General features: G+C 35.9%; 1 protein-coding gene across 3 annotated transcripts in view; it reads right to left on the bottom strand.

The window, feature by feature from the left end:
- Positions 1-18,138, bottom strand: part of DACH1 (dachshund family transcription factor 1) — a 367,167-nt gene that overhangs the window by 169,819 nt on the left and 179,210 nt on the right. For all 3 annotated transcript variants that reach the window (XM_082075981.1, XM_082075979.1, XM_082075980.1), the window contains exon 3: positions 8,386-8,547. In XM_082075981.1, the coding sequence (XP_081932107.1) occupies positions 8,386-8,547 (162 nt within the window). The remainder of the gene's footprint in view (positions 1-8,385; positions 8,548-18,138) is intronic.

Here is an 18,138-nt window from a genome sequence, read left to right as displayed (position 1 = left end):
GAAATGGGTTCAATGAAATGGCTAAATTGCTTCTGCAACCTAAAAGACTGTATGAGGCTATGCAATAGCTGGATTTTTAAGAGGCCGTGAAGCTTCCTCCTTGTCCTGAACAGAAAAGTTATACAGGTCTTAAAATACTTTCTCCTGTCCAACAGCCTTAATTCCACATTTTTCAAATAATCTACGTCTATCAAATAATGTCCTATCAAGTATAGCTAAGAAGAAGATGGTAAATACATTTCCCAAAAAATATACAAAAAATTAAGAATTCATTTTTTACAGAAGTACACACATAGTCCTGTGGTTCTAGAATTTGAGTGTTCAGACACACGCTGGCTCCAAATGGAAAATTTGATGTCTGTATCTGACAAATATAACCTAAGAGCACGCTCAGTGCCTTTCCTTTATTGTCAAATGATGAACTTAAAGAAATAAGAAGAAATTCTGACCTCCAGGATAAACTGCCTACCACTTCACAGGGTCGTATCCTTCCCTTGCTTGCTTGTCTCCTGCCTCTGCTGTGCACTTTACTTCTTTTCATATAAAACATGTAGTATTTTCACATTCTGATTTTTGCAGCAGTATAGCCTTCATTTATCTGCTTTATCACATATATGTGTTAATGGATTTCCTGTCTATAAAAAGCTGAACCTCTAAGACTTGAATGCAAACTTTGAGAGAAGGGTAATGCATCTGAATGTAGATCCCACGGACATGGTTGATGGGAAAAGGCCTATAAAATGAAGTTTTTAAGAACTGGCATAGTATGCAATTTTCTACATGCACAGACCCGATTTAAGACAATTTCTTACAGTAGATTCCTGACTTAGGCACTGTGGTTGCCTTTCCCCGGAGAAACTCCAAAAATGCTCCCTTGAACATAGACAAGGTAGCATAAGCAGATATCGCATGTGTACAAAACCAAAAGCCTCTCTCATTTCTTTTTTTTTTTTTTTTCAGGATATCCTGATTAAACAAAACCCTTCAGGATTTATCTTTATCAAGTTACCTTTAAGCCCCAAATGAGATGTTGCCTAGTTCACATCATTCTGGAACAGACAAACCATGATAAGAACAGGATGTACTTTTAAAATTCTGTTCCAAAAATGGAAGAAGGTTTTTTTGGTCCTTTGTGCTATCTATCAATGAAAACACTAATACTATATTTCTTCAATGTCTATACGACTATGTAGAAACTATTTTTGATGCATAATATAGCATATTTACATGTCTACAATACAGGAAAGATACACGATGATAATTCAACCCACATGTGAGAGATATGTTCGTCACGTATTCCATCACAGACATTATTTTCTAAAACTGAACTAATAATCATAAAGTTTAGTGTTTTCTTTTAAAAATGTAACTTCTACTTAATATTTATGAAAATGATCCTATAAACTATCATAACTCCTCAGCAAAATAAGGTGAGTATTATGCTTGTATTTCTTACTATAGCACATTCACAGTATCATATTTATTTACTGCTGATAACAAATAACAATGAAACAAAACTGAATAGAAGCTTAACAATTTCATTATTTTCATGCAAGGCACTACTAAAAAGGAAATCAGCCATAACAATAGAGAATGTATTTTGAAAAAAAATCACATTGAAGATTAAATTATCCAACTATTTATCCAATTAGGATTATCTTGCATGGAGCAGGAAATAAACTAAATGTGATCAAACAAATAGCCTTTTTTTATGTTGTTGACAAGATAGACTTAATCATTTAGATTTTTCCACAAACTTGATACAGTTTCACAGCAGACCCAAAGCACAAATGTCCTGCAAAAAGCTTTCGCTTCTGCAGTTTTTGAAGCCTGTTCTCTCTGTGTGTCTCATGTTGGTAAAAATCACTCTTCATAAGTGATATACCTATATAAACAGAACAGACTGGTGAGTATACTTATATCTAAATAGTTTTCTGGGTGAACACCTAAACTTCCAACCTGCTGTTTCTGAAGAGTAGATGATTTTTTTTTTCTTGTCCATTTCACTGTGTCTCAGGCAATATTTTGCCATTACTCTATCACTGTCTTGGAAAAGACCTGTTAACTCCTTCAAATCTTATTCCAGAAAATATTAATTGAATGCACTCAGAGTGCAATTCATTTAACTTCCTTTATGTAACTACAACTCAGCAGCCGCACGACTAAGCACTTGTAAGGTACAATTTATCTGACCGACTTTTGCCATCTTCTTTAGGATGAGATGGATCACCCCTACAATTGCCTGTTTCTGTCTGTTGAATCCAAGGTGACTAACTCAGGTGCAAATGTCTACATTTGTTCCAGTGAACCCCACAGTAAGGGTTTAATCTAGATGAAGGACTCATCGTTGTAGCGCGACTGTGTATCCGACATGAAATGTTGAATCTTTGCTAATAATTCCCTTAATTTACTAACTGGTGTTCAGATCATAACATTCAATTCGTTGTCTTGTTTAGCAAATTTAACAATAACATTTAAAGGCTAGAGAAGTAGATCCAGGGAAGTTACATTCTCAGTTGATAAACTAACATTACATTTTAGCCAAGAAATTCAAGATTATTTTTTTCCCATGCCATCCTGAAGACAAGCAAAACTCCAAAGCAAAGTTTAGTGACCTGACAACAACCAAATGATCTGTTTCTGGCATTTTGTGCATTCCCAAAACACAAATTTATGAAAGTATTCCTTTAGCTTGAAATACGGTGTGCTCAACCTAACACATTTGTCCTTAAGGCTATATGATTATGCCTTTGCACAGACAATGCTTTTCAGCCACAGATCTCAAAGAGGTTTACAAAAGCAGATATATGTCACTGACAAGCATTTGTCTGACATCCCATGATGTCAAAATTGCATGCACAGTCTTGTTTTTAAAAGAAGTGTTATGTATCATACAATAAACACTGAAATACTGCAAATATTATTTCTGGTCTGAAGTTATTGTTTATCTTGTTTTCATTTTTGCAAGTGAGTATTTTTAGAAAGGGAACACATCCATCCACCTAGGAATACACACATTCAGATTACATTAAGAGAAAAATACATATTAATAAAAGTACTAAAGTTTAAAAAACAAAAACAAAAACAACCTGTGTTTAATCTGTTAAACAATAGAAAAATTCTTATGAACTAGTGATACTGTCATTGAACTGGAGAGAGTTAGAGAACAAGCTTGCTCTGGCTTTTTCACCCTATGATTTGGAATCTGCTCACAGTACTGCCAGCTTAACCAAAAAGGATTAACTCTCATATCCAACTGAGAACACAGATAATTCTCAGTAATTGGTAAAAAATGAAGATGAATGGGGCTGAGAGATAAGGAGCAATTAGCTCATCAGCAGTTACAGCTGTGCACTCAATCCGGATCCATCTCTTGAGTCTCGGCCCCTTTTAAAGAACCCAAGCAGAATAAGCACAGGACACCCCCCTCCCAAAAAATTGCCATACCTGCCCATCATTCCTCTCTCTCCCATTTTATTTCTGCGCTATACAAAGACACCTGTCATAGCATTCTGCGTAAATTACTACCTCTCCCAGGACCTGTATCTATAGCCGATGTTCTTTGACACTAAAAAAAAAAAAAAATAGAGGGAGAAAAAAAAAGAAAGAAGAGAAAAAAACCCCAACCCGGAAACCAAATGACTACTGTAGACACTCTTAAGTTCCCTGTCAATCGTTTCATTATAGCAGCATCATCTGTTTGAAAATATAAGCAATTCCCTCATCTAATTATAGGGAGGATTTGAGGTTCATTAACATTGCCAAGGCAGAGAATCAGATGTGCAACTGCAGAGCTGTGCTGAGTGGCCTGCATTCTCTGTTTCCTTTTATTTGCTTTTTCAAGGTCTCCAAGACTTTTTCCTGAAATCATAAAAGTAATTCTTTCATTCAAAATAGACATGTGTGTTTAGACGAAGGAAATGACTGCATTTTGTGCTGTTCTATTATTGGGCAAGGTCACTGGAGAAAAATAATTTCACCTAAATCATTTTATCTCTGATTTTGGATGAAAAAAAAAACAATATGCAAGCAAACATTACTTTTGAACAACAGATCACAGGAAACCTTGTGTTTGTCTCATAATTTTAAATACTGCAAGGTAATACGATGAATAGGAAACCTACCATGCCAAGAAAACCTCTTAATTTTCAACACATTTTGTGGTTGTTTATGGATTAACATGCCAGCCAAGTGTAAAATGTTGCCTTGTATTTCCTAACTGTGTTTAGAAACAGAGAACACCAAAGTCTTCATGATTGCTTCACTTCCTTAAAGAAATAATAGCAATTTTTTTTTGTATGAATGTAGTTTAAACAATGACATTTTCTTGGGACATCTGTTTTGAGATCACATTTTGAATAGATATGAACTCATTTCCTACGAAGCAAGTAATTTACTATTGTTGATAGCTGTTTACAAGTTTTATGAGTCACATTTTAGCAAGTGGCAAAGGTCTTTACAAATCCTTCGAGTATTCCCTACAGTGTATGCATAGTGTTTTCATTATATAAAATGTTTGGGAAGCAAAAGTATAGGGACTGTTCTTCACTTCCTACCAAGTTATAGATAGCAAAGCTGAACTCACAGAAATAGCCTTAAACGTATTTATTTTCAAAGGCTTCTGTCTTTTGCTGCTGCAGGTTAATGAAGTGGAATAGCAGGGCAGTAAGTACTTAAGCAGCAAGGAAATAATTAAGCTGTGTTACCTATCCATAACTTTGGAGTATTAGACAGTAAATATACAACTGATCCTAATATCATCCTAAGATGTTAAAATGAGAAAGAGCAGAACCTCTTCAATGAAATTTAAAGTTTGACCTTGTCACTCTCTTTTAATTCTGCAAGAAAAAAAAAATACACCCCATAATCTGTTTGTTTGTTTGCTGCCCTACAGAATTCATTTTTTAAACAAAAAACCTCAGTAATTTATCTATCCTGCATGTGGTATGTAGGATTGCCACTAAAAAGAACCTGGGACATTTTTCCTTCTTATCTGCAATGTAGCTCGTATCAGCCAAGCTGTCACAAGACAGTACTTGATATAAACAAGAGATTGCAAAGACATCTCAGTAATCAATATTAGGATGGCTACAGTATGGAAGCCCCAACCACTGCATATCATTTGTCTCGGCATCTATTTCTATGACCAAATGAAGCATTAATTCAAATCATAAATCTATGGTGATTTAAATCTGGGAATGAGCACCTGCCTGCTTTAATGATTTATTTTGTACATTTCAGTAAGCAGGAGATTTGTCCATATGAACTGACAGGTCACCTTCAGATGCCAGTAGCAGACTGTTTATCACCACGCAGACTAGCATCTCATCTTAGCAAGTAAATATTAAACTAAAAGAATCCAATTGATTGTGGATGGGGGAGAAAGGCGTTCCAGCCATATATTTTACTCAGTGTGCTAATACCTCACTTTCATTCCTCTGTAATTTCTTTTTTTTCCCCTTTTTTTTTTTTCCCTCTTCTAAAATGATAATTCTGGTGGGAGGATGAGAGCTCAAGGTTACCATGCAAAACTGAGGGATATAAAATAATTACTTATTAGTATCATTGGCTTCCTTTAACTCCCTTCACTCACTAACCTTTTGGCCATTGCTTCAAAGGACGAAGTTAATAAATTTGCGTAGTGCTCTGTGTAATTATACAACGTTCATCTACACAACTGACTTTCGTAAGTCACATTAAGCATCTGATTAAAAACAATAAGCAAGACAATTCAGAAGTAAACCTAACAATTCAACACGAGAGCCCCTATTTTATTTATCTCCTTTTACATAGGCATTGGAACAACCTACGAACAGTGTGGTGAATCTGTGTACATTAATATACCATAATGCCTGTTATAGATGGGCTAAGATGTATAGATTAAACTTTTAGCCTGGTTGGTTTGTTCGTTACTTTTCAGTTTGATCAGGCACACAATATAATTTAAAATATAAACGAAGATCAGGTTCTTTTCTTTTGTTTTATTCCTTCCTCCTGTCAACGTTCGGTAACGTAATATTTCAAATTCATGCCTAACAAAACATAATTTAAGTTTTTAATGATATATGGACTTGATAATATTTATTCGAAAAGACATAAAAACAGTTGAAAAAAAATGTGAGAAAAATAAATGCACACACCTACTACAAAGCAACACTTTTGAAATATGGGTTCTTGCCAAGATAACAATATGCTAATTTTCAAAAATGCAACTAATTGCTAGGGACTTAACTCTTACTGAACCTACTAATAACCTGACACTAGTAGCAATAGGAATCACTTCTCTGATTCCATAGGATAACTGACACTGCTCACTAGATAGGACTTATTACAAAAGAAACAAACTAAATGCAAACTATTTTTGAGAAAAACTCCCACAGGAAGAGTATAGCTCAAGACTGGATGCACAGACAAGCACACTGTATTTCCAGAGCCATTCCTCATGGAATGGAGACCTCTGGAATGCTGTTCACTCTATTCAGAAAAGCCATTTTTTTCTGAACAAAATTAACTCAATTCTTCATTCAGTTAAATTGGGAAATTAACTGAAGTTAACAAGTAAGTTAAGGGGCTGAGAGGCAATTTTGACAATGACAATAAATAATCTTGCTTCGCTATCTTTGCTCTACTAAAATAGCTAGAATGTATTTTCTTACACAGGGAAATTGATTAAGTTGTATAAGAGCAGATTAGCTATCCAAATTATGCCTCAAACAATTATTTCAAAATAGCTTTTTTTTTTGTTTTATTCATAGAAAATTGAGATATTCCCTCCATTCACTCTCCTACAAATACTTCACCTGCTTTACATCTTGATTACCTGTTAACTTTTCCGTGGCCATGGATGTACGAACAGTTGGTCACTAGAACTGCCAAGCAGGATAACAGTTCCATAATCTAACATTTGAACATTTTATTTCACATAATGCATGCATCTAGGTCTGAAATTCAAATCTAAACTAGCTTTTAGTTCTAGTACAGACTCTTGACCCTCCCAGTTTGTATTTACATTTTTTACTCTTTCTGATTGCTTCACTTTTCCACCAGTACATTAGGGGCCACCTGCTCCTTCCACTTCCCTTGTACCTACCTCCTCCTCCCAGATTTCAAAGACACCTGCTCTCTACCTTCTCTCATCTTCTCTCCAAGAGGACAATCTTTATGTGACTGCATGTGCTGGTATCTGAATGTTAACACACTAATTTAAGACTATTTTCTTCCCCATCACAAAGGTACTTTTTAAAGCCTTTCTTTAAAAGGCAAACAAAAAATCTGACTGGCTCCTTAAGCAGCAATGCATCCATATTGCTGTTATTTAAAATAGCATGTGCCTAAGTGAACTGGTTCTTTGAACTGCAATTCACATTATTTCTAAATAATAGCCTACCGATGCCTACTGAACTGTACAGAAATGCTGTTCTGAAACACATATTTATTTATGTTAAGGTTAGTACATAACTCTCTAAGACTCATTTCAAATGTATTTAGGAGATGAAAAACTAAAAAATAAACAAAACTAAACAAAAGAGCCAAAATAAAAACAAACAAAAAGTCCCTATCTTAAGCCATTTTTTTCCAATATACACCAATCTTGCCTGCAGTCTTCTGAATGTACCTCTTTGTCATTGAATTTCTGTTGCTAAGTTAATACTGTCTCAACATGATAAAAGGAGCCAATACAATGAAATGGCATAACAAAACATTTTACAGCAGACACACACAGATGATTAAAGATTTAATCAACAACGACAAAAAGTTACTCTAGCTTTGAAGTATGCTTTAGCAAAACAAATCGTCCGAACAAATGAATAAAGTATACTGAAAGATTTCTTTTTTGAGAAGAACAAGAGTTGCTGATGGCTGCTTAAGAAATGGAAAAACCTGTTAACTACATTTTAAGAATGTGTTTATTAAAATAAAATATTATAGGAACTGCAGAGTATGGCAATAATTTATTGTGTGTGTATGTTTTCCTTTTGTCACAGGGCACATGAAAGTATGAAATATTTTGCTTTCAAGCTTGTGTTCTGAATTACCAAAAGTCGATACCCAGCACACTGAGCAGGAGACATTGTTAAATTTCACTTTGACACCATCATCTGTCACCCCACCTGTACTTTGAAAAATGAACTCTAAGCAATCAAACCACTTTCTCTCATGGAAAATATTAACTGGAGTCTGCAAAGGAAAAAATATTTTTTGTAATAGTAACAACACCACTGAATGCTGGTGTAAAGGTCAGATACAAAATAAAACTAAAAACAGAAATAAAAGGAAAACAAATATGCAACTTTTTACACCAAACCAAGGACCTCAGAAGGATCGCCATTTTAATAAAATATCAGAGCATTATCAACATATAATAATGCTGTGTCTGAGACTTACCGACACTTGAATTTAGATCGCCATTTTCAGAGTCTGCTCCATGCTGGTTATTATTTGCATGATAGTTGGACATAGCTTCCAATTTAATTTTTTTCACTTTCATTGCTTCTGCTATGGCGGCATTGGTGGCAGCTGCTGCGGCTGCAGCTGCTGCTGTCAGGCCTGCAAAGTAGGAAGAAAATTTAATATACGTTATTGTATGATTCTTCATTATTGTAGGCACTAAGACTGTTACTCTTCCTTCATGCTTGCTACCTTATGCACAGAAGAACACTATTCCTCTTGTTTGATTTGAAAGCGATCAACTTTTTCAAGTAAAGTGTTTCAGATTCTATTTAGATAGTTAATCCTAAATATCCACATAAATGCAGATAGAAACACGTGCTTTCAGAAGTCTAAATTAGCTTCAAAATAGTGTCTGAAGTGTCTGGCTATGAATAGGTGAACATGTACCTAACTGTACTTCGAAAAACAAAACCTTTAGATCTCAAATGTTTTCCATGGTAAAGAGAAAAAATAAGGCCTATATTTTCTATTTAAGAGTAATAGACAAAAGAACTCACATATTTATTTCTCCTTTCACACATAACAGAAAGGAGGTGTTGGACTTCTAGGAAGCAATTTTAGAGGCAAGTTCAGTAATGCTGCACTTTGGTACAAGATTTATTTTGCTTTCCTTAAAACATTACGGCATTAGGGCATTTGGCAATGAGGAATTATTAAACCCATTTAATCCCAATCCCAAAGCCATCTTCCTACTAAACCAAATTTCTGCCATACAGCATTTTGCAATTAGGGAAATGGTCCAGCAATGCCTTCAAAACTCAAAATTAGACACAGTGTTTAGTCATCATTTTAAGTTTTTGCCCTCTTTCCTGAAAGAGGATAATTTTTGTGTAGTCTCCAAACCGCGCTGCTACCCACTTAAATCCCTTTGCCCTGGCCTGGGTGGTGGCAAAGGGAGGTCAGTGTCCAAACTTCACAAACCTGCCTACCCCACACAACTGATCCAGGGGGCAGAGATGGAAATTAAATGGAATTAAGTGTAAGAAATGAAAGGGAAGGCACTAAAACAGCTAAGTTTTATGCAGTTACGCAGTCTGGGCCCTCAGCCTGTAACATCACAAGAGAACAGACTCTCAGTCATTTTGAATCAAGGTTCTTGCCCTGACCATGGAGAAGGCTTGAAAAACCTCAGTGTAATTACTGTAAAGGTGCCTGCTTGTCTGATTTTCAGCTGCTCTGAGAGGTGTGAAGTGTCTTACGGATCTCAAGAGGAATTAACTCCACAACCTACTACTCTAGTGGGCCAAAGCTGCTGCCCAGCATAGGAGGAGTGCAATTTAGCAGGAAAAAACAAATAAGCAAATAATCCCAGGCTGCTGAGGTAAATATTGCTACCGCCATTGCTTCCAAGACCCTCTTGTTGTCTCCTTTGCCTCCTTAAATGGAAAATGAGTTCACTCTTGCCCTGTTTTCAGCTAGTGATGGGGAGAGACAGAAGGCAAAATCCAGCAGGGAGAAGGCAGAAGGTGAAGGGACATCAGGAATCTGCCATCCCGGGGAAAGCAATGAGGTGGCATAAGAGGTGCCTTTGAATCTATCGTGGCTTGACTCAAGGTTGTCTTCCTTTATTTCTTCGCAAGACCGCATAAAGATTAACAAACAGGTCTAGCCTCCCAACCCTCCTCACAGGCTGACTTTCCAACACCTTCAAGTGCAATGAGAATTACCAAGTATGTGATAATTACATTCTGCATAGGCAGATCAATATTACTTAGAAAACTGCTATTTCAGGGAGAAGCTGTACCAACAACCAAAAATCAAATCAGAAGGTGGATATATATGAGGGTTTAATTTTATTCTAGCTTCTGCTACTATTACAAAATGTGCATGTTCTGATCTTAAGAAGGTATTGACAATAACATGGATTGCTTCCAATGATATTTTTACCTTAGAGGAAGGATATGAAGTTATACATTATACAAATTTGGTTACAGTCCCTAAATTAGGCCACAGAAAAAAAGGATGGTGCACCTCTGAACTTTGGTTTGCATCCTGTGTTCATTGAGCAATACAATAACCTATACTTCCTTTTTTTTAATGTATATACATCACTGACAAGCTAAAACTAGCATCTTTAAAGAACAATACTTTGGAGGAATATTCAAATCTGGTATAACCAATGAATACAGCAGCAGGCCTCAAACTTTTGGCCGTGCCTGCACTTGTAGACAGTAGTTTTTAAGCGCTTCCAAGTATTTGAGTAAATACCGTATTAAACAGACAGTGGACATAGGACTTGTAAGACCACCTGTAAATATTACGTCTTACTGGGTTAATGACCCAGTTGCAGATTTGCTAAAACACAAGCTTTCTTTTGCTGCAAAATTTGCAAAACAGTGTATTTCAGTGCTTCTCTCCAAAGTAGGCCATACTATTTCTATCAAGCAGGGGTTTCAAACTCATTTTCACCAGGGGCCACATCGGCCTCGTGCTTGCCTTCAAAGGCCTGCATGTAATTTTAGGACAGTATATATGTAGGAGTAGTTACATTTATACAGTCCTAAAATTACATTCGGCTCTCTGAAGGCAACCGCGAGGCCGATGTGGCCCCCGGTGAAAATGAGTTTGAAACCCCTGATCGAAAGGAAGCCACAACCTTTGGGTAGGGACTGGGAAACAAAAATACAGATTGCTTAGTTCTGTAGTACGATTTTCACAAGATAACGCTTGAGATAATAAAGGACTATTTTAAAAGGCAGAAATTAAACTATAAAATTCATTCCTTCTCTCATACAACCACATAACTAATTGAAATGATTACTTTGCTATACAGCAATTAATTTAAACTATATGAATCTGAAATGCATATCTCGTATACGCACTGGTGTAAATTGGGGCAGGGGGGAGAGGGAGGGAGAAAGGGGAGGAATGTAAGTAAGGAGTAATCCTCAGAATTTTAGCTTAATGTCATTCCTCACAGCAATTCCAGCCTACAGCATAGTTTCTGTTTTACTGTAACTTTTTCCTATCACTTGACTGTCATGATATAGCAAATCAACTGGCAAGAAAGCTCCCGAGCCAGTTACTGGAGCCCCTTGCATTATAAGCCCTGGTGTACCATGGTATACTCTGGTATGGTACAAGACAAATCTTTCTCTTTAGCACAAGGTCTGACTTATCTCACTTATTCCACCAGCAAAGGCAGACAAATGTATTCTAAATAGAAGAGGTCAATAAGCTGCTATGTATCTATATGTATATTTTAAAATACTAAACTTTAAAGTTCAGATATGGTTTTACACTTGAGTAAATACTTGGGATTTTGTAAAAAAAAATATTGTTCAGAAAAAAACATTTAATATCACTTCACTCTTACAACAAGTAGCCAAGGAATTTCCAAGGAGCAAACTTTTCTACACTACAGAGATTTTATCTTCAAATACGAGATAATTAGAAGTCATCTATAAAGGCAGCTGAAATGAAAGAAATGAGAATCAGACCAAGTAGCCACTTAGGTATTTTTTTATTCTTTACAAATATTTATTTGCACAGTTAAAAAGTATCCAGGCCAAAATATTCAATGGATTAAAGTCAACGGTAGTTGTCATTAGTATTCTGAAATTGATAAGTTGTTTATGTCTGGCATTCTTCCTGCTGATTATGCAGTGAGACAGGCAGCTTTATAAATATCTCATCATTCCGTCGTCACACAAATTTCATCGACAGTGCTTATGCACAGCTATTAGCAATATGAATCTAACCATTACAAGAGGAAAGAAAATCGAACATGTGGCATTAATACGCAGTCCTGGTTCCTAACCATCTGATAGGCAGATGGTGTAAAGCGGATTCTCCAGCTGAAATGAAGGGGCACATCATTTAAAACCTTGTTTGCATTCTAACTGATATCAGTGCCATATTGATATACATGATACATCATGGCAGTATTTGAACAATCTAGTTTGTTTCAGTCATAAATGTTTACAGCCTTGTTTTTTATCTTTAGAAGCATGTTCTGAAGAGCGTATTTTTAATTTATGAAACCTATTGTTTACTTCTGTTGAACCAGAAGATTAGCGAAGAGCAGGAATATTAAATTACCACAACCACAGCAGTATAACTAAGATGGATGAATAAAGTATGTTTTTTCAATAAAAGATGTTAGTAAAGGAATTAAAAAATTAGCCTAGACATTTTATGCATTAAATACATTTATTCATTTAAACCTTACAGCTTTTTCCCCATGTGACATACTTAGAACTTTAATGCTTTATAAAGCTATTCATTTAAATCTCTTACTGCGTGCAATTAATCTTGTCCAACAGTTTAATTCAAAAGGCAAAACATCAGAAAGAAAAGTTCAATTCAGCCACCACGCTTCTGAAGTAATCTCTGTATTGCTGACAGTTCCTATAGGCTCATCAGCAAAAGTCTGTTCAAGGTGTCTTGTAGGAGCCGTGTGAGTTTGAATTACAGCTCAATTGAAAGCTCTCCAAGCCTTAGTAGGAACTCAGGAACAAGAAGCAGAACACCAAAAGAAAGCGCGAATGATCCTTTCCTACAAAGACCTTCTCTCTTCTGTCACCAGACTACTTTGGCCTGTTGGGTGTGTTTGTAGCTGTTAATTATGTTAATAAAGTTGCAGCCTGCTGCCTCTGCCAAATATAATCATAAGCTTTCTCCTGCCAAGTTCTAGTCTAATTTACACCCTTGCAACTCTACTGAAGTCAGAATTTCGTGGGTGAGAATGAGACCAGAAGTATGCCCAGTATGTGTGGCCTCTAATGATGAAAAATGAGTGAATGAAACGGACAACAATGACAAAAAACATACCATCTTCAGAAAACAATTCTGTTTTAAAAGCAAAATGCCCAAGAGAGCTGTCATACATCATGACAGATTTTCAAAATGCGTATGAATTAGTAGTGGGCACTAAATCACATCCAGGGTTTTTGCCTTCCAACAAATACTATTCCCTGTCTTAAGAGACAGCTCTTGAAACTTTCAGGTTTGATGGCACGAGCAGCTTACAACATATCCTGTTAGTGAAGGAAAAAAGAAAAGGAACTCTTTTACTTCATCAACCTCAAATATGTCTCAAAATACACATTCTGAATTGTATGCTTAGAGTCTAGACTTGGTCCTGTCCTAGGACAACATACAAAGTTATTTACGTAATTGATCTTAATTCAGTTTTAAATTCCTTCACATAATTATTCCTAATAGTAATCATCATTCCTAGTAGTTATTCCAATAAATAAGTAATAAACTCCTTAAACTAACTATTATCTTCCTTTATACATACCATATATATACACATTTAGGGGTGCATAAAAATCCGATAATATCACAATGTCTTTCTTTAGCACTTTGAGAGCATTTTCAAGATACCTTACTTTTGCCATCATAGAACAGCCAGAAAACCCAAATATGACTCTCAGCAGTGTGTTACATTTGATTTCATTTATTTGCTGGAAAGATCATTCTGCAGAAATGCTTTATTCACTGCATGGGAGGAGGTCCAAATCTCATCTAAATTCTGTAAGAACCTCCTTTCATTATTTCAAATTAAAGCTTAATCCTTTTTCTTCTAGTTTACTTCCGTGGCATTGACTTGAAAATATTTCATGTCTTTTCTTGACTTAATTCCAGATTTCATATTGAGGTTTTTTACTTGGGCAAAATTCTTACTAGAATCTGAAAAACTCTGCCTGGGAAAGAAAGGCAGGGTTACCTCCTAGGACTTGACCTCGATCACTGTAGATTATTGCACTGGTTTCACGGGTTTCAGCAATACAGGTACAAGTTTTTGGTGGCTTATTATGCTGCTGCCCAGTTACTTCGAATGAAATAGGATTCTAACCTTAGTCTCTGATCTAATGGGTGTTTTATACAATGTGATACATAAAACAAGAAGGGGAAAGCAATCTGTGGGAGGACAGAGGTCTGATTGCATGGACTGGATTGCCGAAAGGGGAACTTCAGACGGCACCATAATGTTCTGCTGAAATACATTGAGTTTCATTAGTAGCATTCTTTATGTAGAATGTAGGCCTGGAATCTCACAGTTACCCAGAAGCCTGATTTCTGTTAATCTGCCTGGATTGATCCAATACAACAATATTGGTATATTCTAAAATTTCATTAGCTGTTATTTTGGGATAATCAATAAATACTTGTCTGGCCTTTTTGGCTGTATTTTCCTGGTCAACTTGCGGGGTTCAGCATAAGCCACTCAACTAGATAATTTTTTAACATCTCTAAAAGGGGTTGTAAAAGAAAAGAAAACAAAACACACAGCTAATTTCACTTTAAATATTGTTAAAGAAGGAATACTTAGAAAAATTCAGCCATGCAGCCATGGGATCTGGTTTAGACTGGTGCAACTAAAATGAAATTGCCCGTCTTGCACTGGGAGAAAGCCGGTGTATGGGAGGCTCAAACCATCTGTTGTTCATCAGACTAATCAGACCTTTTTCCTGTAACTACTCCTAAATTGCAATATGAATTTTGAGGTCTGGGTATTGCGTTTAAAATAAACAAGCAAAAGAGCTAAATTTCCACGGCAATCTTCACATCTAAAACTCTTTTTACTTACAATGTGTCTCCGCAATTAATAACACGATTGCAGAAATAAAACATTGACCTAGAAAGAAGTACCATCCTTTTGATATGTTTTGTTAAAAGCAGATAAAAACTAATATTAAAACTGCATTTTTTTTGTATGAGAACTACTGGCAGGTTCAATGATGCTGCCAAAAAAAAGGAAAAAAGTTTAAATGTAATTATTTTATCACTAATATTTGCCATTAATGGAACTGATAGATTTACATTCCATGAAGTTATTCTTTTGTGTGGATTTATTCCTTTGTACTACAGAGCAAAAACTGAAATCATAAAGTACATTTCAAATACCACAATGAATTACTAACTGTTATGGCTTAATGGGGTTTTCTAATCTGTGAATTTATTATTGGCTTGGTGCAATTGCGACAGAATTAAAGAATGTATAGTGCATAACTGCCTGGCTATGTTGTACTTTTCAGCAACAGTTTAAAATCCTACTGGAATGCATGCAGCATCACTACAATACAATTAAGAGAGAACATTCTTTCTTAAACAACAGTCATCTTTTCAAAACCAAGAGATCCTCAGTTCTCATTCAGTCTGTTGCATTATTCATTTCATGTGCAACCTCATGCTGGACCATAAATTGTTACTTTATCTAATCAAAGGCGACTTAACTCCACAGAAGGTCAAAGGTTTAATTTTGTGAAGTATTATCTTACACTATGAGTTTAACGGAAAAATAGAAGAAGAAAAACAGCCAAGAAACTGGTAATAAATGAACCTTTATTGCCTCAGGCATTGGCCTAGTTAATAAACTTTCATTGAAGGTTTCTTTCAACTGTTATGGACAATGAGGTAAAAAAAAATCTTAAATTACAGCCATGTGTGACTTTTAAAGCAGGCATTCTTTTTTATCTCAGCCTCCCCAGCTTAGGAAAAAGACAAAGAGATTGTCTTCAATTTCTTAACGAAAAATGTATGCTTCTAAACAGATGAAAAAGTGCAGATCAAGCCTTTTTAAAAGCAGAGGTCAGCTTTGAACAATATAAAAAATACTTCTCCTGAAGTGTTGAATCTTGATCCACAACCTCTTTAACTGAACAGCATGCAATTCAAAAAGGAAAAAAAAAAAAAAAAGTATGTGGGAAGGGAAAAATATATATACTAACAATATATTATGCTAACAATGATGCTTGGTTCCTAGCAGACTTTCTGTTTTACATTTGCATTGCTAGAGTGCAATAATGGCTCTTGTTTAATAGAATGACTTATTATGGGAACAACTTCCTGGCGCTTTTTGCAAACAGAAGTTCCTTTCTTCTTTTTGTGTGTATTATCTCATGTTCTCACAACGCTATTCTCGCTGTTACCAGAAATTAAAAAGTTTAACATAATGACAGTAACTGGTAGTTAGTGGTGTTCCATGAATTTTCTTGATTTAACATCTTCCGGTTTGATGAACTACAGTGTTTTTATTGACATATTATTTGAGTCCAGTTTAGAGAAGGGCATTTCAATTTAAGTTATACAGTCAAAAACAATAAGAAAATCAGTAGTACTTAATAAAACCTTAGCCTAATTTATAACTAGACGGACACAATTAATTAATTGTAGCACTGCTACAATTCAAAAATACTGAAAGGACGTGTTCATGCCTGTAATGGCAGTAATGTAGCTAAATACTCATAATCTTTCAACCAGCAGGAGCTTTTGTAGTTTTTTTTATAAACCTAATCCACAGCTTGACACAGATCCTGGGGTAATGGCACACAGTTCTTTGATTAAACTAATATCTAAACAGTGTTGAGGCTGATGGCCCCGTCTCCCCACGACTTCCAAGCTCAGCCTTCCAAATGGAATTGCCAAATTCTTTCCGATAGAGCCACTGCAGTCCAACTGCCTAATCACGTGTGGGAAATTTAACTTATCCACGCGTATATGTATTTGCGGCATCAGAACAAGTTCAGAATAAAGAGAGACTTTAGCTGTGGACCACGGATGTCCAGCTTTAGCTTTTGCAGCTTTCTGGTGGGATGGATGTGCCCACCCGTTCTCTGCACTGGGTCCACACAAGGAAGAAACAGCCCACTAAGATTTACTCCGTGTGGGATCTAAGCCTTTGTGGCCTTTGTGGCTTTGGTCCCAAAGTAACGTTTTTGCCCAAAGAAAGCAAGATTAGATTAGATTCTTACATTCAGTGGACAAGAATAGTCAGCTACGGACTTATTTCAGACTCTTGCCTTCTCCAAGAAATGAAAACAGCATTATTCCTATTAATGAAAAGAGCAGGAAAGGAATGCAGGGCGTTAGCTGCAAATAATTGCCTTCTCTAAGATGAATTTTTATCATAGCTGCTCATTAGTGCATTTCAGTAGACTTTTAAAATATAAACTACTATTTCAGGGTACTTTAAATAAAGTTTTCATGGGTTTATTCATTAACAGCATAAAAATATGCTACATAAATGTAAATATGCTACATAAAATTTAAAAACTTTAAAAAACTGACTCTGTTTTGTCACATTTAGCTTTAAAGTAGATATTGTTTCCCACCCTCCAAGAAAGAAAACAGAAATCTTTATATTACAATATATACTGACAAATTCTATAATATTCAACTGTCTGTCTCTATCTGCAGTGTGCAAATCGGGGTGCACCAAGCATTATGAGAGAACTCACTGTAACACTGGAAAAAATCCCAGAAATCTACCGGTTATTTCAAGGCATATATATACCATTGTTTTAATACAGGAAATCAGGCAAGAGAATTTTCACATTTCAAAATGTAACGAATTCACCTGCAAGGGTCAGGAGAGTCCTGTCTCCTCCACCACCCCTCTATTCACTTTAATTGTTGTTACTTCAAGAGCTACGCTGTAGCTTTCGGGCTCTTTTTTTCTCTTTCCCTTTTCTTCTTTAAGTTTCGTTAGATCCATTATGCATTACGCTGCGCCAGAGGCAAGGCATGGGGCTAAATGTACTGCTACAGCACAGTGATAGCAGAGTATTGTACTGTGATGCAGAACTGTGATACCGTACAAAGTAGCGGTGATAACGACTTACAGGGAACACCGTGTAGGGCTGTTTTCAGATGAAAAGGCAGCCAATTCTTACAGACAGCCCCCTCCCACCCATAGCCTCTACTTGTTGCACGCACCAGGTAACTGGACACTAAAAC

Source organism: Streptopelia decaocto, assembly GCF_964273445.1.
Source record: "Streptopelia decaocto genome assembly, chromosome: 1".
In the NCBI taxonomy this organism is placed as follows: Eukaryota; Metazoa; Chordata; class Aves; order Columbiformes; family Columbidae; genus Streptopelia; species Streptopelia decaocto.
Note: the sequence above shows the minus strand (reverse complement) of the source record. Positions and strands in the feature narration are given on the sequence as shown.